General features: G+C 41.3%; 1 protein-coding gene across 11 annotated transcripts in view; it reads left to right on the top strand.

Annotated features, from left to right (window-relative positions):
• LIMCH1 (LIM and calponin homology domains 1) overlaps window positions 1-22,106 on the top strand; it is a 317,738-nt gene that overhangs the window by 108,349 nt on the left and 187,283 nt on the right. For all 11 annotated transcript variants that reach the window (XM_044912737.1, XM_044912732.1, XM_044912733.1 and 8 more), the window contains exon 2: window positions 16,233-16,303. In XM_044912737.1, the coding sequence (XP_044768672.1) occupies window positions 16,233-16,303 (71 nt within the window). The remainder of the gene's footprint in view (window positions 1-16,232; window positions 16,304-22,106) is intronic.

Genomic DNA, 22,106 nt, shown 5'->3' with positions numbered 1-22,106 from the left:
GTTGATTATTTTCATACGGGAGTATATGCAAGTTTAGAAGCATTTAAATTTTCATATAGTCCTATGCTTTGTTTTCGATTATTATTTGATAAATTCTCCAATATCATGGATATTTAGAAATGGTGATACATTTAAAATATTGTATTTAACTGTTAGCCTCATAATGTCTGTGTAATACAGATCGCAAGTTTGCAGGGGTATTTTGGAGCCAGCTTATTAAGAGGCTCAGGAGAGAAGATTGTGCGTATCTGCCCCTCACCGTGTTCAGTGATGTCAGGTTGAGCTTGAACTCAGCAGTGCTGGGAATTTTTACACCATGGAGATTGGCAAGTGCTACATTTCAGGGCTCCCCCTGCACCATGAAAACCAATTATTAAACCTTTAGCAAAATGCTCTTGGTTCTAGGCCATCTCGGAGGACATCTTGATTATAAAAGGTTTTTAAAATTTAATCAAGGACCTCTTAAAACATAGCACTAGTTCTAACAATAACAGTTACCTTTTTTTAAATTTTATTTTATTGTGTTATGTTAATCACCATACATTACATCATTAGTTTTTGATGTAGTGTTCCATGATTCATTGTTTGCGTAGAACACCCAGTGCTCCATTCAGTACGTGCCCTCTTTAATACCCATCACTGGGCTTACCCATCCCCCTACCCCCTCCCCTCTAGAACCCTCAGTTTGTTTCTCAGAGCCCATAGTCTCTCATGGTTCGTCTCCCACTCCAATTTCCACCACTTCATTTTTCCCTTCCTGTTATCTTCTTCTTCTTCTTTTTTTAAACATATAATGTAGTATTTGTTTCAGAGGTACAGATCTGTGGCTCATCAGTCTTACACAATTCACAGCGCTCACCATAGCACGTACCCTCCCCAATGTCCATCACCCAGCCACCCCATCCCTCCCACCCCACCCCCCAACTCCAGCAACCTTCTGTTTGTTTCCTGAGATTAAGAGTCTCTTACAGTTTGTCTCCCTGTCTGGTTTCATCTTATTAACAGAGTTACCTTTTAAAACTTTTCTCATTTCTTCTTCTCCCCAGTGTTTTGGTTACTGTTTTTCAAGATGATGTGTGGGCAGAAGTTCCCATTGCTGGTTTTGTTGTGTTTTTGGTAAATCTAGCTCTCACCTCTTGGGTTTATAAAGAACAGTCTTCTTGTGTTTTCTTTAATTGCCCTGCAGTAGTCCTGTGTTACACTGTTTTCTTACAGTTCTTTGTTAACAGCCTGAAGACAGGACTCCTTCCTTGTTGATGTGCCCGTTATTTGTGCAGGAGGACGTAAGGAGAGCTAAATACACAGCCTGAGCAACGCTCACTCCCCTTGAAGCCAAGACGGCTGCTGCTTCCTCGGTCTGGGGCACTCATTATACTGCCGTGTCATCATGCCCAGTGATGAACGGCGTTTTAGTGGGCTGGGATTTCCACCTGCTGTCTTCATCACAAACCAGCCAAAAGAACAGGTTTCCTGCCATAATACGTTATTTGTAAGTTTAAAGAACCAGAGGAAGATAGATAGGGAAATATTTTGTTGTAGAAATGCCTAATGGTCTTAAATGAGGCATCTTGTCTTCCTTCTCATCCCCTCCATTCCCCATTAATGGATATTTATTTTTCCTTCCATAGGGGGTCAAGTTGTATATAGGATTATTTCAGTTTGGATTCTTTGGATATTTGTGATGATTCTTTGCATATGGAGATAAAAATCCAGTACATCATAGGCTTGTTATGATTTTACCCCCATGGTATTGAGCGAACGTATAATAAATGCACAGACATTTTGACATTTTTCTGGATTTGGGGGTTTATTTTCCTATTCCACAGTGTAAGGAAAAGGCACACTGAAGAGAGAAGAAGGTGGCATAGATAGTGGGAAGTCAGAGATTTATTTACAACTCAACTGATAATAGGGGAAAGAATCGCGGGGACACGGACGTATTTAGGCAACATAGCATACTGCGTTAGGAATATGGGTCAGGAGCCAGACTGCCCAGCTTCGAGTCCTGACTCTGCCCCCTATTAGCTATATGAAATTGGGCAAATTACTTACTGGTCTGCACTTCAGTTTCTTTATCTGGACAGCAGGGATAAAAATAGTACTTCTAGGGCACCTGGGTGGCTCAGTCGGTTAAGCGACTGCCTTCGGCTCAGGTCATGATCCTGGAGTCCCTGGATCGAGTCCCACATCGGGCTTCCTGCTCGGCGGGGAGTCTGCTTCTCCCTCTGACCCTTCCCCCTCTCATGTGCTCTCTCTCTCAAATAAATAAATAAATAAAATCTTAAAAAAAAAATAGTACTTCTATCTGATAGCGCCTTGAGCCATTTTGTGTAAACTCAAAAAGACCTCTCAGGGTGGACTGTCTGAGCTTGGGTACAGACAGTGGCTTTGTGTGGATTGGGAAAACATGACTCTTCTTGTAGACGAATAGGTGTGGTTTGACAAAGAGAGCCCAGGCTGGCTCTTAGTCTCAACCTGTCTCCTCAGCTAGGCACCCTTGTTCAGTGTACAACCTGTGTCATCAGCCCCGACAACGTGACTACCACACTGGGCAGCTGAGGCATAAAGGAGTCAGTTTTGGTTCTGTAAAAGGTGCTGTTTCTATTATCAAAATTTCAAGGTGGGAGGCTAGGGTGGAGGAGGGTTCAGAAGGCCTCTAGATCCGTGTAGGGCTATCTTAGAGAAGGGAGGTGATTTGCTAGAAGCTGTTGCTTATTGGCAGAACTGTGGCTAGAACCCAGTTGTCTTGACTTTTGGCCTCCTACGAATGCTGAGTAGGTGTCGCTAGATGACTGTGTGATTCAAACAAAAGTACCATTGATAGAAGATGAGGGTGAGGGGCACTATGGCCTTTCCCAGCACCAAGTGCCTGCCCAGAGCCATTCACATGGCAAACTCACAGATGATATGTCTTATTTTCCAAAGCCAAACAGTACATTGGTTCCTTTGTCTGATATCTAAATATTTGTTTTAAAATATACTATGTAGAGGGCATGTATAGATCCCAGCCACCGTTTTTTTTTCTTATGTTCAGTTAGCCAGAATATAGTACATCGTAAGTTTTTGATGTAGTGTTCAACGATTCATTAGTTGCCTATAACACCCGGTGCTCATCACAACACGTGCCTTCCTTAATACCCACCAGCCACCATTTTAATAGAGGATTCGAGGAATATTATTATATGGAGGTGTCCTTCTGTTGCATTTGAATGAAAAACCTTTGAAAAGTGGTATCTTCCCATTCCAGACTTTTTTGAGTAAAACCAAATGGAAAAATGGTTTCATTACTAAAGAGAAAAAGGAAAATGAGGTTGAGTCACGATGGAGGTTGGCCTATATATTCCCAGTCCTCCCTTTAAAATCTTCTAAGTTGTAAAATATAACACAGTTCCAGAAAACCACATGAAACAAACACTTAGTTTGAGCTTAGTTAATTATTGAAGGTGAACAGTCTTGGAATCACTGTGTCAAGAAGTAGATCCAAATCCAGGAGCAGAATTCACCACCTTGGAAACCCTTCTTGGACCCCCTCCCAGTGAGAATTCTTTCCCTCCTCCTTCTCATTTTCTTTTGATCACTTCCTTGCTTTTCTTCATAGTTGTGTTGCCCAAATCATACTAACTTTTTAAAGGATAGGCTATGTGATCATCCTATCTGTGTAATGAGCATTTCATCATTTTTAAGTATAATCAACATACAATGATATATTCGTTTCAAGTGTACAACATGGATTTGATGTTTTTATATGTTACTCACGATAAGTGTGCTTATCATGAGAAGTGTGGTCACCATCTGTCACCATACAACAGTATGACAGTATTATTGACTGTATTCCCTATGCTGTGCTTTTCATCTCCATGACTTACTTATTTTATAACTAAGAGTTTGTACCCCTTAATCCCCTTTATTTATTTCACCCATCTCCCCTATCCCACTCCCCCCCCCCCCCCCCCGCCCCAGCAACCCTTAGTTTGTTCTCTATTTAAGAGTCTGGGTTTTTCTTGTTTGTTTGTTTGTAGTTCCCTTGTTCTGTTTTTTATATTCCACATATAAGTGAAATCATATGGTATTTGTCTTTCTGTGTCTGACTTCTTTCACTTAGCACAATGCCCTCTAGGTCCATCCATGTTGTCACAAATGGCAAGATCTCATTCTTTTTCACCACGTTTTATTTTTGTTTGGTAATCTAATAACTTGTTTGGGTGAATTCTAGTAGTTTTCTAACTTGACTTGGATGCCTTTTTAAATGCCAAATACCGGTGAAATACAACAGTTTTGTGGTTACTTTGGATTCTTGGCTAAAAATTATTCAGTCATTAGAATCTCCAGTGGTGAAATCGACCAGTTCTTCACACAACTCTACAACTGTCACAGGACTGTGTGTACTTGGCCGACCCTCTAGTTCCAGTTCTTTGCCCCAAATCAGGAAGCCAAGGGGCTTGACCTCCCTTTCCTTCCCATCCTCAGTGCTAATGTCATGTTGACTTGATGGCTGGCAAGTGCCATTTATGTGTAGTGAGCAGGTGAGAGAGAGTGGGTTGAACATAAATGAAATGACCAGTAGTAAACTGGTAAGTGCCCGATAGTGAACTGTCATCAGTGAAAACAGATAAGAGAAACTGCTCCAGGATAAATGAATGAATGAATGAATGAATGAGAAGGCACTGGTCAGGTTGTTGACCTGAGTACTCTGCAGACACTGCTTAATGACTTTCGGTCCTAGCCCCAGGCAACAGTTTATTATGAATATTTTGAAACATTGAAAGAAAGAAAGAAAAAAAGAAAGAAAGGTAGGAGGGAGGAGGAAGGAGGGAAGAAGGAAGGAAGATAGATGAGTTCAAAGAAACCCATGTACGCCACACCTAGTTTCAGTAATTGCAAACATTATCTGCATTTACTTCTTACACACACACACCCCAAGTATTTTTTCAACCATTTCAAAATAAATTGCAGGCAACAGACCTCTTTCCCTCTAAATACTTTAGCGTGCATCTCCAAGTTCTCCTATGTAACCAGCTTGCTGCTGTCAGTCTTAATAAAGTGAAGTAATGCCCTAGTATTATCAAATGACCAGTATGTATGCAGATTTTCCCAGTTGTGCCCAAAATGTCTTATAAAGTTTCATTTAAACTAGGGTTTCCGTAAAGAGCAAACAATGCAATTGTCTCTTAAGTCTCTCATTTTATAAATAGCAACCCTCCCCTTTTCTTCATGACATTGGCTTTTTGAAGGTCAATTTTCTTATGAGATGTGTCATATTCTGGACTTGCACAATTGTTTCCTCATGGTCTCATTTAACCCAGACACTGCGTGTAGGAGGTTAGCACATTGACTTCCCTGTGTGGTTTTGTACCCAGCACCTACAAACCCAGATCCATCTGGCTAATGTGCCTCAGCTACACTTTCTCCTGAGCACTATTTCCGAAAAAAAATTGCAACCACCTGGTTTAGACACTGAAGTTGTGGATTTCTTCCCCCTCCTTGGATATATGGCTTGGGGGAAAAAGTAATAGAACTTCCAAGCAGTATTAAATATCCTACTAGATGGTTTCCACTTAGGATTTGTAACCTCTCCAAACCTCATAAAACAGGCTCCTGTTTTAAAGACGCGGGAACAGGCTTGGAGAAATGAAGCCATTTGTCCAGTGTCACATAACCCCTGAGTGTCAGACCTGAAATTTGGACCCAGATTTGCCTAATTCAGAGGTTTTATACTTCAGTGTGCTGAGGACCGGATGACAGTTCCATACACTGATTTGCCAAAATTAGTCTGAACTCAAATATTTATTTAAGGAACAAAACATGACACCCAGGTAAAAATAACACCATGGCTGAAGCATATTTCTGCTCCTTGCAATGGAGACAACACACATAACCCAGAAGCACTCCACTAGCCCACTTTCTTTCTGGACTCTTCTTTCTCTTTGCTCTCAAATCAATCACTAACACTTGATGTTGTGTTAAAGCTCACTTTGAGTGTTGTCTGTCTTTGCAGCTTCTGTTCTGTGTCTTCGTAAGGCCGGGACAACTTGAGGATGTGCAAACACAGTTCCTGCTAACCCCACTCACATGTTCCTGGACTGACCATTTTCCATGCCTACAGCGTACAATGGGTAGATCAGAGGATTTAATGCTCCCAGGGTGCTTTTGAGTGTTGCCTGGATTCTTAATTAGATCTCTCTCTCTGTTTTTTTTTTAGTGGAGTCTGTCAATCTGTGGCTATAAACAGCCGCCTTCTGGTTTTCTGATGACATGATGAAAATATAAATGGATTCTGCAGATTGCATTTTATTATCCTCAATATTAAGCACTTAGATCTAGTGCTGGAGAGGATCATGGTCTGATCATGTTGATTAAATCATCCCAGGCCTGGACTTCTGTGCTGTTTCTTTGCCAACCCAAACTGAAAGGATAGAAGAAGCAATTGTTATTAGAGAGAGTATAGTGGTGTAAATGCTGCAAGAAGACGTGCCTTCCGAAGGCAGTGCGGTGGGGCAGTGAAGCCTGGATTCTAGTCGCATCCTTGCTGATAGCCAGCTGCGTGACCTGGAGCAAGTCACTTAATGGGCAGGACATTATTTGTCTCATCTGTGACATGAAGGGGTTGTGGTTATGACTTGGACTTATTTTGGTGTCGTGTGAAGGGATGCAGGATGACTCAATGGCAACATTGCTGGATGCTGCATGGGAGGTGGTCTGGGGAGGGGCCACGGCAGGAGCAGAGAGGGCAGGGGGGCAGCTGCTGCTGTCATCTCGCCGAGAGGCAGCCGAGACTCAGGCTAGTTTGGTGCTGCAGAGACGGGGAAAAGAACAGGTCTAGACTGCATTTGGAGGGACAAACCTTGCTCTTCTCATTGCTCTCGGGTCAGGGGACCCATGTCACCAGTTTTGTTTTGATCTTGGTAAGTGTGAAATGTGCATTAGGTAACTAAGCGGAGACGTCAAGGAAGAAGCTGGATATTTGATTCTGGACTTCTGGGGAGACAGGTCAGGGCCACCAATGATAATGTGTGAGTTAGCACATGCCAGGTAGTTAGAGATATTTAAAGGTGGGAATATTTAAACTTATAAAAATGCCTGAGTTATTGTATGTGACATGTTTGAAGGCATGGGACTGCCCAGGGGAGGGGAGTGTGTGGCTAGAGAGAGGCCAAAAGCAAAGCGAGGAAAGGAGAAAACAGCCATGTTGCACAGGTAGGCAATGACTGAGGAAGACATATGTACGGCAACGGTGAAGAGCTATTTACCGAATGAGGTAGGAGGAAAAGCAGGGGTGTCTGGCCGTGGGGGGCGGCCTACAAGATGCAAGTGGTCCAGGCAGTGGGGAGTGGTTGACTCTCAAGCTACTGAGACCTTGATGCCCATCAGCTGAGGTGTCTCTGTGGATCAGACAATGTGGTGATAAGAGAATTCAAGGGGAGAACCAGGAAAGCGTGGCATCATCCACGGTCAGGCAGGAAAGACCTGTAAAGAGTATTGGAAAGAGAGAAATCAATAATGGGATCTAATTCTAGTATTGTTGCCAGTGTCGACGATGAGATTTATTGAACTCTGGCGGTGGCTCAGGCACTGTGGGAAGGGTGTGGCAAACACTGATTCATTGACTCTTGATGCAAACCTTGGGGATAGGTACAAGTATCATTTTGTACATAGGGAGGCTGAGGGTTGATAGACGTTCATTAATCTACTTATAATTTAGCTTGTGCTTGTGGAGCTCAGAGTCAGACTCATGGGTCTCAACTCAACCCTATAAGAATTTTCAGGGAATTAAAAGTGGATAGCTTGGAGGCCCCTGAGCTATGATGATTAAGGGCAATGGGTGCTAGATACTCATTCAGGGAGTTTGGACTGTGAAAGGAAGGAGAAAAACAGGATAGTGAAAGGGGCTGGTTTGAATTAGGGTTCTTAGGAAAAGAGAGATAGCATGCTACCGGCAGGGAGATGAAGACTGCTGTGGGCCAAGGGGTAAGGTAAGGACCCGGGGGTGGGAAGGGATGGCATTGAGAGCCTTGACGGAGGAAAGAGAAAGTGTATTTCTTCCTTTTGAGGAAAGGATGAAAAGATAGGGGTAGAAACCATATACAGAGGAATGTGTATGGGGTTAGGGGCAGTGGTCCTAAAGGTTTGGCCAGACAGTTTCCATCACACTATGATTCCAAAAGCGAGGTCATTGTATATCAGTGGGGATGGTAGAGTCCTCGAGGAAGTAATTGAGAGCAACAAGCAAAATGTCGTTTTGGGACTGTCTCTTTAGGAATGAAGAATTAGTGGGGAATGGGGAGAATGATTGCCAAAGAACCGCTTCCCTGCCCCCATCTTCTGGGGTGTCTTTTTGTTTTAGGATCAAGGTCAACCCATAGCTCTGACACACAGATCCTTTACTTCTGGGCCATGCCCACCCTGGCACCTCATGCCCTCTCACCCTCTCCCTCTCCACCTGCCTCCTTGCTGTGCTCAGCCCTTAGAACTTTTCCTCTTTGCTCAAAGAAACCTTTGTGCAGGTCTTTGTCTTGGGCAGAGAGAGTTCATTCTTTTGCTCAGATGCTGCACAGTATCGTGCTTAGGAATAAGAACTCTGCAGTCACACTACTTGGGGTTCAATCCTGGCTCTACTATTTGTTAGCTTTGTCTCCTTCAGCACCTTACTGAACCTCTCTGTGTCTAGGTTTCCTTGACTTTACAGTGGAACTAATAATAATAATAGGATCCACCTCACTAGGTTTTTATGAGGATTAAATAAAACAATATTTGGATTTGGCAAGCTTTTAGAACAGAGAGGACATATGGTAGTTGGTATATGAATGTGAACTGTTAACATGCAACTGTTCCTTCAGTCATGCAATTTGTGTTAATTGCTCTTGTAGATCTGTGTCCATATTTCTCTTCCAACATCTACTGTACCGTTTGATCTTTCCCCCCTGGATTGTGGATTCTTCCTGGGTAGGGTACAGATTTTATTATTTTGGTCTCACATGCAGACCTATGACATTGCCTGGCATGAAATGGGTATTCAGTAGATGATTGATTGGTTGATTGCTAATTCTATTTCAGATGAGTATGATTTATGATTGTTTATGAAGAGTTTCCATAGAAACTTGATTTGATTTTTCTAGCAACCCCACGAAGAAGACAGAAGTAGCAATGGATTTATTTCCCAGTAAATGTGAAAAATAAGAGCAATTCTGTTCTGCTTTATTTTACAGTTTAAGTGTAAAAATATGCAGAAATGTCCTTTTATTAAATAAGTCAAATATGATCAGAAGAGAAGGGAGTATAATGAGCCACAAATAATCTTCTTTAGTGAATTTTAAAGAGGTATTATTTTTCATTGACTGTTTATAGGAGGAAATCACAACCTTCTGAAAGCATACCTTTTTTTTTTTATTCAACAGATATTTATTGAGTATCTACTGTGAGCCAACTACTTTTCTAGGCACAGACTATACAACAGTGAAGAAAACAAGTAAAATTTCCCACTCTCACGTTACTGGGTGGAGTTGGGCAATAAACAAAATAAAAATGTAATATGAAGTGTACTTATTTTTGTACAATTTAGAGAAAATATCTATGTCTTTCAGAAGTTAAGTCAAAATATATTAAATTCTATATTTTTTTCAGTTGCTTGAACCCAGGGACCATCATTTTGTCAGGTAATAGAATCTCCTCTCTTAAGATCATTATAATAGGGTTTCCAACATTTATTTAAAATCCTCTTTAGCCCTGCAGTTTATTGGTGGACTGCAGTTTGTCCGCCAGATTGCTTTAAAAAAACAACAACTGAAGATGAATGAAAATGTTTCTGAAATACAGTTTGTATAAATGATAATGAACAGGCTGAGAAACTGATTCTTGGCAGTCTTTGACTATTCATGGCAATTACTTAATAACAGTGGTAACAAAGTAATTAGCAAAGTGTAGCATTTTGATATAATGTGTTACATTATAAACACATCGTGAAAATATTACCATAAATTTGTGTGGTTTTTTTTATTAGACTGTTTTTTTTTTCAGTTCTCCATATTTCAGTTATTTGAATGGTTTAGAGCAGTGCTCAGAAACTCAGAAACATAATTACCTTTTAGTTCATTGAGAAGGAAATCAAATACAGATGAGCTTACTTAATAATTACTTGCATAAAAATAGTGTGATGACACATTGTGATGTCCTTTTGCCTCTGCTTTTGGTTTAATTGCTAAAGTAGGTGAAAGTGTTTCTTTTCCTTTAAAACTATCAATGTTCTGGTAAGTTATCCATTCTTGAGTATTTTAATCTGACACAGCATATCCCTCCATTGCTGTAAATAACAAATATTTTAGATAGTAATGAAAGTGAATTAAACCTGAACCATAAAGCAAGGAAAGAAATCTGATATTGGGCTTTACTGAATGACACACAAGGCATGGTTGCTGACATAGCTACCACCGTAAGTTCTGAGGATCTCTTCGAATGGGGAGATGTGCGCAAGTTCATTATGGCCACTCTTGAAATCGTGGTGTCCAACGGCTTGGTCAATATGTTCCTATTAGTTTTTTGTTTGTTGCTTGCTTGCTTGCTTGCTTGTTTTTCTGGTGAATGCCTTTAAGGAACGGTAGAAACTTTGGCTTTTACTATGAGTGAGATGGGGAGGTTTTGGGGGATTTTAAGTGGAATGTGGCACGATCTAACTTTATGAGATTACCCTGGCTGCTCTTTTGAGAATAGAGGGAAGGGAGGCAAGGGTGGAGCAGTGAGGCGAGTTAAGAGACTTATCCAGGTGTAAGATGATGGTGGCTTGGAGTAGGTGGTAGAATGAGAAGTAGTTGGATTTTGGCTAAGTTCTGAAGGGAAAGTCAACAGAATTTCTTAGCGGGCGTGATTGGGTGTGAGAGATATGGATCAAGTATCACAAAGCTGAACAGCTGCAAGGATGGAGTTACAAGAATTAATTGATCAGATGGGTGAGGACCAGCAGGGTGTGGAGAGCAGGATTTGGGGGAAATGATAGAAGTGTTCGTAACATTTCAAGCTGCTCTTCCACTGCTAGCCCTGGCCACTGCTAGCCCTGGATGCTCCTGAACCTGGGCTCTCTCTCCACCCATTCCACTCCCAGGTCCCCATATCAGGCTCTCTTTAAGAGTTTTATTAGATCTTCCCATCCCGCTCAGTGTCCTTGGAGGGTCATCAGGAGCTCATGGTTTGGCTAGCACCTTGTCTGCAAGGTTACTGAGAGTCCTTAGTTGGGATCCAGGTGGGAAGGTTAGTGAAGAGTTTGGGCGGCTATTGTTCACTTCCCCTGCTCATGGACTGTTGGTAATGGTGGTTGATTCTTGGCAGCCATATTGTTTTTTTAATAGCAATGGCTTATGCTGTCATGAAGGGAACAGTAATTTTTTTTTTTTAAAGATTTTATTTATTTATTTGAGACAGAGAGAATGAGAGAGACAGAGAGCACATGAGAGGGGGAAGGGTCAGAGGGAGAAGCAGGCTCCCTGCCGAGCAGGGAGCCCGATGCGGGACTCGATCCTGGGACTCCAGGATCATGACCTGAGCCGAAGGCAGTCGCTTAACCAACTGAGCCACCCAGGCGCCCCAAGGGAACAGTAATTAACAGACTTTAGAGTTAAAATATACAATGTGTGACATTATAAACACATCATAAAAATGTTGTTGAGACAGGACATCCAGAATCCTGATTCCAGCGGATGGTCCTCCTTTTCTGATTCCGAACTGTTGGCTTGCTTTCTATGCTAGATCAGGGCTTTGTGAAATTTACTTTGCATATGAATCACACGGGGATCTTTTGGGATGCTCGTTCTGATTAAGTAGATCTTGTAGAGTGTAGGAGGAAGACTGATAGTCTGTATTTCTAACACTAATTTCAGGTGAAATGCTGCTGCTATTAGTCTAAGGACCTAACTCTTCAGTGGCATGGTCCTTGTTGAATTTCTGGAGTCTGTTCAACTGTCGACCCTCTTAACCAAGATCTAGACACCTCTATGCTAAATAACTTGGGCTTGGAAGAAAGGATGGCATTAGGGCCAGTGGAGAGCAGTGAGAAGGCTATGCGGGGACCTAATGGACACAGGAGCAGGGAAGAAAGCAGAGGAAGAACAGAGGCAGAAATGAGCACCTTCTTCCATTTGCATGGTGCCTGTTCCCATCTCCATAACTGGCAGTCTAGGAAATTGAATTTAATCATACTACGCCTTGGAGGATGTTAATTAGCAGGCTGACTTGGGACTGTTAAATCTACTCGAAATTTTTTACTGGCTATGCGTCACATACAATATAATTTTAAATAGTACATGAGGTTTTTTTTTAAAGATTTTATTTATTTATTTGACAGAGACAGAGATAGCGAGAGCAGGAACACAAGCAGCGGGAGTGGGAGAGGGAGAAGCAGGCTTCCTGCCGAGCGGGGAGTCTGATGTGGGACTCGATCCCAGGACCCTGGGATCACGACCTGAGCCGAAGGCAGATGCTTAACGACTGAGCCACCCAGGCACCCAATAGTACATGAGTATTTTAAGTAGTCGGTGGACCACCAATATTTTTTTATAACCTTAATAGTCCTGTTAACTTCTTTTTATGGTATGAATTTGGTTATCTGCTTTCCTCTCAGTCTGTGAGCCTTCTGCATGCAGTGATCATGTCTCATTTGTGTTTTGGTCTCTAGGCCATGCCCATCATCATGGCTCAATAAGTGGAGAGGGGCCTGGGTTATCTTGGCCAGAGATTCTGTAATAGATGTAGGTAAACTCTCTTGGGTCTCAATGTTAGCACCATTGGTGCTAGAACATAATAATTTTAACAAAAATATAAAGACCTGGGGGGAAAATGTTTTCAGAATCTTCTTATCACTTCTTGGTGAATAAAGGTTAGTTTTATAGATAATATTAGTGGTGCTTTGAGAATATAAGTTAGGACTAATAGATTCAGGAAAGAAAATGCTAAATTGTTTAAAGTCTGCATTTAAAATCTTAGCGTTTTAAAGGAGATCTTTCCTAATTTCTTTATTTTAGGAAAAAAGCTAGATATTTGCAAACTGTAAATACAAACTACTTTTTATCCTTTTTCTCACCTTCCCTTAAGTAAGAATGAGAAGATATTAACAAAGGACTATTTTTCTTTTTTCCCTTTTTCTTCCTTTCTCTTCCTTCATTTCTTTCTTTCAGGAAAGTTTTAGGAAAATAGAGAAGATTTAAAGAAGAAGATAAAAATCACACCTGCTTCCCACCATGAAGAGATGGTCATATTTTTTTTTTTAAAGATTTTATTTATTTATATGAGAGAGAATGAGAGAGAGCACATGAGAGGGGGGAGGGTCAGAGGGAGAAGCAGACTCCCTGCGGAGCAGGGAGCCTGATGCAGGACTCGATCCAGGGACTCCAGGATCATGACCTGAGCCGAAGGCAGTTGCTTAATCGACTGAGCCACCCAGGCGCCCGAGATGGTCATATTTTCTGTGTGTGTATGCATGTGTGTACATGTATCTGTATCTGTCCATTTTGTAAAATTTTTGTCTGGTTTTGGAATCAGGGTAACACTGGCCTGATAGAATGAATTGGGAAGTATGCTTTCCTCTTCAATTGTCTGGAATAGTTTGTGTAGAATTGCATTATTTCTTCCTTATATATTTGTTGTAATTTACCAGATAAACCTTCTGGGACTGACATTTTCTTTTGGGAAAGTTACCCATTTCTTTGTTGAATGAACTTGGGTTGTTTGTGTCAAGAAATTTATCCAGTTCATTTAAGTTGGTAAATATATTGAGATGAATTTATTTATAATATTCCCTGTTATCATTTTAATGTCTATAAAATCTGTAATGATGTCATCTCTGTCATTCCTGATGTTGGTAATTTGTGTCTTTCTTTTTTGTCTAAAAACCAAAGGTTGTCTGTCTTATTAGCTAAAGATTTATCAACCTGGCTAAATGTTTCCCAGTTTTATTGGTCTCAAGTAAATAGCTTTTGATTTCATTGATTTTTCTCTATTGCGCTTTGGTTTTCTATTTGATTTGATTTCAACTGATACAGTTTTTCCCCTTTTTTTCTACTTAATTTGGGCTTAATTTGCTTAAGGAAGAAAGAAAATTCATTGATTTGAGATCTTCTTTTCTGATATAGGTGTTTTGTGCTATACATTTCCCAAAAATACTGATTTAGTGTCTTTCCATATGTTTTTACATAGCCATATTCTTTCACTACAAAATATATTCTAATTTCTTTTTATTTCTTCTTTGATCAGTGGGTTGTTTTTTACATTGTGTTACTTAGTTTAAAATTATTTGGAGATTTTTTCCCAGAGATGTTTCTGTTGTTAATTTCTAATTTAATTCCATTGTGGTCAGATGGCATGCTTTTTTTGTGAATTGAATTCTTTTAAGTTTATAAATAAAATGACTTTCTCTTGTTTACTGACACAGAAGTTGTTCTATCTCAATACATGTTCATTGTGAACTTAAGAAGAAAAAATATGTATTCTGCCCTTGTAGGGTGAAGTATTGTTGAAATATAAGTTAAGTCAATTTGGTTGACAGTGTTGTTCAAATCTTCTATATGCTTATTGATTTTTTGTTTGCTTGTTCTGTAAGTTATGGGAAAGAGATAATATATTTCTGACTCTAGTTTTGAATTTGTCTATTTCTCCTTGCAGATCTGTTTTGGCCTTTGTATTTTGAAGTTTTTATTACATATAAAAATGTTTAGGATTTTTTGATCTTCCTGATTAGCTAAACCCTTTGTCATAATGAAATGACTTTCTCTGTCCTTGGTATTCTTTGTTCTAAAAGTTTCTTTGTTTGATATTAATACCCAGTTTTTAAAAATTAACATTAGCATATTATTATCTTATTCCTTTCTTCCATTTTTAACCTACTTCTTTTTTTTTTTTTTTTTAAGATTTTATTTGTGTATTTGACAGAGAGAGACACAGTGAGAGAAGGAACACAAGCAGGGGGAGTGGGAGAGGGAGAAGCAGGCTTCCTGCTGAGCAGGGAGCCCGATGCGGACCCTGAGATCATGACCTGAGCCTAAGGCAGACGCTCAACGACTGAGCCACCCAGGCGCCCCTAACCTACTTCTGTCTTTATATTTAAAGTGCATTTCTCCTAGGCAGCACATTGTTCGGTCTTGCTTTTTTTCCATTATGACAATCTTTGTCTTTCTTTTAATTGGGGATGTTTAGGCCATTTATATTTAATGCACTTATAGATATGCTTAGGTTTAAGTCTACGGTATTGTTATTTACTTTTTATTTATTTCATCTATTCTGTATTCTCTTTTCCTTTTTTTTCTTTTTGCCTTTTTTAATTGTTAAGAGTATTTTGGGGGCTCCTGGGTGGCTCAGTTGTTAAGTGTCTGCATTCGGCTCAGGTCATGATCGCACGGTCCTGGGATCGAGCCCTGTGTTGGGCTCCCTGCTCTGCAGGAAGCCTGCTTCTCCCTCTCCCACTCCCCCTGCTTGTGTTCCCTCTCTCGCTGTCTTTCTCTCTGCCAAATAAATAAATAAAATCTTTAAAAAAAAGAGTATTTTTTATGATTCCATTTTATCTCCCTTCTAAACTTGTTAACTATAACTTATTTTGCTACTTTAGAGGTTGCTTTAGGGTTTTATAGTATGCATATTTATCTGGCATACCGCAGATAGTCAATATACTTATTGAATGAACCAATGAGTGCCCTGGTGCCTAGGTCAAAGGGCTGCTGAGAGCCAGAGGGATCAAGAATCAGTCCTGTGCTATTAGTCATTCTTTTCCAGATTTTATTTTCCTCTTTCACACCAAGTTATTATGGATATTGGCTCTAGTATTCCTGTCTTGATGTTTGTCTTTTGAGGTTAGGTGTCTATACATACCCGCATCTGTCCCCTTAATGTTTTAACAAATAGATACTTTATCCTTAGGTGGAGCCTTCTGCAGGCTTTTTTGAACGTGTGTGTGTTGAGGCTGTGACCTTGACCTACCGTGGCCAAGCCCCAAAAGTAACTTCCTTATCAGGAAGAACAGACACTTTTTGTGCTATTGGGTAGGAAAAAGCTTCAAAATAATGGTCTAAATTTAAGATTAGCTGATCTCAGCAAACTACACAAGGAAAGGAAATTCAGACCTAACAGATTTTCCCCATTCTTGGAATGCCGCCAATTATTTGAAGGCTCTAAAATGTTAAAAAAAAAAAAAATCATTGATCTTCCTGATTAAAAAAGAAAAATTTATGCTTTCTCTCTCTCTCTCTCTCTCTTTTTTTTTCCAGCAAGTAACGGGCAGAAGTTTTGGTGATAAAGATTTTCGGACAGGATTAGAAAATGGAATCCTTCTCTGCGAGTAAGTATAGCCTATTATTCAGTTGGTTTTAGTCAAGAAAAATCATTAATGCCATTCAGTTCATCTGTAAAAATTTGTATTTCATTTCGAATTTATTCACAGTTTGATTCTGAAATTTTTAAAAATCACTGGGCTAGGCAGTACACATAAGTAGGTGAGGGAGTTTTAGTGTATAATAGGGAGTGGTGGGGACTGTGACAATTTCTAATTAGATAAAGAAGTATCTGGTAACTGCTGCTCAGCTCCAGCCAACATTTACAGTGTAGGAATCTGGGCCCCAGGTAATGGGAAGGATGTGGACCCAACTGTAGTAAAAGTAGCAGCTTTTCTCCCCCTTTCCCCCAAAACAAAAGCAGTTTGTGCCAAGTGAAAGCAATGCATCTACTTACTTACAACATCTTAAAACATGACAGGTGATACGCCTCACTGGGCTTGCTCCCTGATGTATTTTGGATATATTCAATTTATGCTAATGGCAAATTTCAAACATGAACAATAACTGCAATGTTTAGTTTTTATGTTTTGAACCCAGATTTTGTCATAAAGCACTGCTGTGATGATGGATTCAAGAGCTTTCTGTGAAGTGGTTCTAGACACAAAATAAGCGAGCACCTTAACACTTACAGGTGGATGAACATATCCTTTAAGATCTCAAATTTTGAATTTAATAGGTTCTGTAATTTGGATCGTGCCTTTTGTTCTATTGAAGTGAAATGTACACACAGGAAATGCACAGCTCCAAATACACAGTCCGATGGGGTTTGAGAACTGTGTCCATGCATGTAGCCAACACCCTGATCAAGAAAGAGGACAGCAGGTGCCCTCCCGTCCCTTCCCAATCCATCTCCACCACCTCTAGAAAAGCACTGTTCTCATGTCCATCACCATAACATTTATTTGCCTTATATCTTGAACTTTATGTAAGTGAAATTACATAGAATGAGTGCACCCTTATTTTGGCGACTTCCAGAATATTGTTTGGGACCCACTGAAGTAGTTGAAAGACTTTGGGTTTTGGAACCTGAGAACTAGAAACTCAAGTCTTAAATCATTTAACCTCCTTGAGTCTCAATTTTTCTATCTAAAATGTAATTAAAAAGTGCTAACTTTTGCCTATTTCATAAACTTTTTGTGAATTTCAACAGGATAGTGTGGATGAGGTGCTTTTAAAAATTACATTTGCCACAGAAATGTTGATTATTGTGCAGCACCGCTCAACACAGTTCACGCCAGCGATTTTTCCTGCTCCCACTGTCCTTTTTCCTTCAAAGGGAAATTTACATGCCCTGATTGCCACTTCCATGCATTCCTTCCTGTGGAGCCTCTTCTCTCTTCTCATACTTTACTTCCTTCACTGCCTCTTTTCCCTTTATTAAGTCTAAATTAGAGCTCATCTCTTAGATAAACCATAATTAGTTTAGCATCTCACCAGGAACAAACTCCAGGCAGACTCCAAACATTTCCCTTGTGTTCTAACACCTGCTTTTCCAATGATTCTGGGCTTAGCCTTCTCCTGATGTTTACAGACTAGCCATAGTCTGATCTAATATATGTGCATTGTACTCTCTTAACTCTGTTGAAGTGGGTCTTTGGTACCAATTTTTGTATACCTAACATTTGCTCCAAAGATTCTTGTAGGCATTCACCTCTCCACTATACTCCCATGAATAAATCTGTTAGGGAGTAGTATTGCCTGCCAGACTTTGGATGGAGCAGGTTCATCTGAAGATGAGGCTCTGGGTCTAGAGACTTATGCATGCATAGAACTTGCTTCTTGGGGCGCCTGGGTGGCTCAGTCGGTTAAGCGTCTGCCTTCGGCTCAGGTCATGATCCCAAGGTCCTGGGATCAAGCCCCACATCAGGCTCCCTGCTCAGCGGAGATCTGCTTCTCCCTCTCCCTCTGCCCGGCCCCCCTGCTTGTGTGCTCTCTCTCTCTCTCTCTCAAATAAATAAATAAAATCTTTAAAAAAAAAAAGAACTTGCTTCTTACCTAGATGAAGAGGTTGAGTTAGAGGATGGAGTCTGTCATGTGGGCAATGGCACTCCCGGTGGCCTTTTTCAAGCGCGTTAATGAATGTTAGGGTTGTTTAGGCGCGGGGCTTGGTTCTAGGCCATGGTTAGGAAACATTATGGTTAGACAAGAGGGAGGCACAGATTATAGCCAGGGGCCTCTTTAAATAAATAAAGGGTTTGGATTGCCGACAGCCAAGAGTGAAGCGAAGGGAACTGGCCAACACGGAGGCTTGGACAAGTGTTACTGACTGGGTACATAGGCCAAAACTCAAGATAAGTGAGTTATTGTCTAAGTCTTCTACCCGTGGAGGATTAGACTCACTGGTGTAGTTGAAGGAGGCTGAGGGCCAGGGAGGGTCAAGTCCTGGCTTCCCTGTGGGACTCCAGCTGGCTGCCCCGGGCAAAGAGTTTGCTAAGCTGGAAAGAACTGCGTCGGTAGCCTGGGGCAAGGAGAGCCATTACCTGAGCCTCAGCCAGGGCCTTTGAGGGAAAGCTGGGTCAGCAGCTGGAGAAACCAGATGCAAATACATTTCTAAGTCCAGGAGCCACGGAGCATGAGAAGCAAAGGCATGGCCCTGGAGCTGAATGCACTGAAGGTTGGGAGCAATGGAGGAGCAAGATTTTTCCCTCCTCTTTGGTTGGGGCAGAGGCATGGGGAGGTTTTTTCTGAGCTGAAATGTACCGTGCAGCTGCAGCCTGAGAGTAGCAGGTGTGTTTCCTGAGACTTGTATCCAGAGACCAGTCTGACAAGGAGGGGACTTACAGTGTTCCAGGGGTGGAGTTGGTTGATGGCAAGGACCGGAAAAGGTAGGAAACTCAGTTTGGAGGCTCCCAGACAGTGGATCCATACAGGTTTTAGACACCTGTCTTTGGAGAGTAGATGAGAATGCATCAGGCTGTGCCACTCTTTAGAACCAGAGGGAATTTTGTGGATGCTGGTGATTAAGGGGTTCTAACTCAAAACCTCCACCCATGTAGCAACATTTAACAATGTAAGAAGAACTCCCTATAATTTCAAATTTCGAAAACTAGCAATTCAGCTCTTCTGAGATTAAGGCTTTCATAACATACAGCCCTCTTTTTAAAAATTGTTGGGGCTTTTCAACTTTGTATTATTCTGAACAGAAGCCCAGTTGGTGTCTTGTAATAGTGTTATGACCCCAGCTGAAAAATCCACGACGGCCTCAGTGAATGATTCCTTTTGTTCAACAAACTCTCATCTTTTTGTGTGAGTAGATCGGCTCTAAAGGGTGGTTGCAACTGGAGAGACATCATGCTCTTTGTTCACGAAACATTTCCTGAGTTGTTTGTGAGTCTGAAAAAAATTCATAGTCCTCGTCAAACAGAGGGCATCCTTCTGGTCCTGGGGTCTGATTTTTTTTTCTTGCCAAACTTTCATGTGGCCTGTAAGGACTATCATCATACCCATTTTACAGAGGAGTTAAGTGGGGCACAGAGGATTAAATCACTTGTCTAAGATTATTCAGATAAGAAAGATTTACATTCAGAAGTCTGATTTCTTAGCTTTTACTCTTAACAGCTGTCCTGTGCCTACAATTGAGGTTTTAATGGGAGAGAAAAGAAAGAGGTTTGGGGTTGGTGATGTTGGCATGGGATTGGTGCCAGAAAACATCAACTGTGGAGAGGAGGGCAGTACAGAGGATAGCCACTGGGTCTCAACTGGACAGAACATGAAGAAGGATGGCATGGGGTTGGTGGTCTTGGGATGTAAGCATCAAAGGCCTGGTGGGCTTTCTTCTTCTTCTTCTTCTTTTTTTTAAGATTATTTATTTTAGGGGCACCTGGGTGGCTCAGTTATCAAGTGTCTGCCTTCGGCTCAGGTCATGATGCCAGGGTCCTGGGATCGAGCCCTGCATCGGGCTCCCTGCTCGGCGGGAAGCCTGCTTCTCCCTCTCCCACTCCCCCTGTTTGTGTTCCCTCTCTTGCTGTGTCTCTCTCTGTCAAATAAATAAATAAAATCTTTAAAAAAAATAAAGATTATTTATTTGAGAGAGAGAGAGAGACCACGAGTGGTGGGAGGGGCAGAGGGAGAGGAGAGAGACAATCTCCAGCAGACTCCCCACTGAGCATGGAGCCCGACATGGGGCTCGATCCCAGGCACTGAGATCATAACCTGCACTGAAATCAAAGTTGGATGCTTAACTGACTGAGCCACCCAGGCACCCTGGTGGTCCTTCTTAAGACAAGGAGGCAAGTCCAGTAAGAGTGAAAGCATGAGAGAGCTGAGAGGATAAGGAGGCTGTAGTCTGGGGAGAAGGTAGGGGTTTCTGTTTTCTTAGGTAGAGCCGTCAGACTAGGTGAGACAAAGGAGAGGGCTGGATGTGTACTAAAGACTACAAAGACAAGGGAGAAAAGACCAGCACCTCCAGGCAGCACGGAAGGTGGAAACTGAGTAGCATCAGAGTCATCCTGGGCGCTCTTTCGCTCTGCCTGGGAAGTGCAGTACCCATGGCTTTGCACGGGCTTGCCCGGAGTGCCGTGATACTTACGCAGGAACGTATAACTTACAGCAAGAGCAAGCACAGACTAGACCGCATGTGCCAAGGAGAATTACAGTAGATATGTTTTGCTATCATCATTTTGCTCTTCCTCGGTTGTTTTTGCCAAGTGTGTGTACTTGAAGCTTGGAGGTCAAATGCCCAAATGATGTGAGTCCTCTGCGGAGCAGTAAATAAAATGTCTGGGGTCAAAATGTGAGCAGGCTGCAAATGTGTGACAAGTGTCATGCTATTAGAAATGTTAACCAAATACGGCATGATGTCCTGGAGGACTTCAGGGTTTAAAAGGAAGGCTGCAAACAATCATTCCCTAAGGAAGACCCTCCCAGGACAGTCACTGATGACTGGTCATCTCCTTCCCAACACCCAGAGCAGACGGTTTTGAAATAAATCCAGAAAGGAAAGTTTCTGACTTGTTTTCCTGACTCTGACTTTATTATTTAGGTAGAACTCTGTGGAATTCTGTCTATACCAGGGGTTGGCAACAGGCTTGGCCTGTTTTTGTCCTGGCTTTCCTTCTTGCTAAGGATGGTTTTTACATTTTAAAAGGGTTGGAAATGACACGAAACAAGAGTTTGTATATGGCTCCAAGAGCCTAGCATATTTACTGTCTGGTCCTTTACAGAAAAAGTTTGCCAGCCCATAAGGACTACGGGATAAATTTTAGATGTAATTGTTTACCCTCATAAAGTTTAGTAATTGAGTTTGGGCAGTGCAAAAATGCTATGTAGGAAAATAAAATAACTTTTTAGAGAAGGTTTTCTCGGGACTTTTCATAAGTCCTCCCCCAACTTTTTATTTTGAAAAAATTTCAAACTTATAGATAAGTGACAAGAATAATATAAGGATTCCGCATATACCTTACCTGCAACTAGAAGCAAATGGTTCAGGAAAAGAGAGGCCTATGCGAAAGAGATAAAGTAAGAATGGCAAAATGAGCATACCGTTGACCCTTGAAAAACATGGTTTGAACTGTGTGGGTCCACTTCTATGTGGACGTTTTCCATAAATACAGTCCAGTACTGCAAATGTATTTTCTCTTCCTTATGATTTTCTTAGTATTTTCTTTTCCCTAGCTGACTTTATTGTAGGAATACAGTATATAATAATATAACATACAAAATATATGTTAATTGACTATCGATGTTATGGATAAGGCTTCTGGGCAACAGCAGGCTAATAGTTGGTAAGTTTTGGAGGAATCAGAAATTCTAGGTGGGTTTTCAACTGTGCAAGGGGTCAGCGCTCCTCCCCCCGCCCCCTGTGTTCAA

This window comes from Neomonachus schauinslandi, chromosome 2 (genome assembly GCF_002201575.2).
Source record: "Neomonachus schauinslandi chromosome 2, ASM220157v2, whole genome shotgun sequence".
Classification (NCBI taxonomy): Eukaryota; Metazoa; Chordata; class Mammalia; order Carnivora; family Phocidae; genus Neomonachus; species Neomonachus schauinslandi.
Note: the sequence above shows the minus strand (reverse complement) of the source record. Positions and strands in the feature narration are given on the sequence as shown.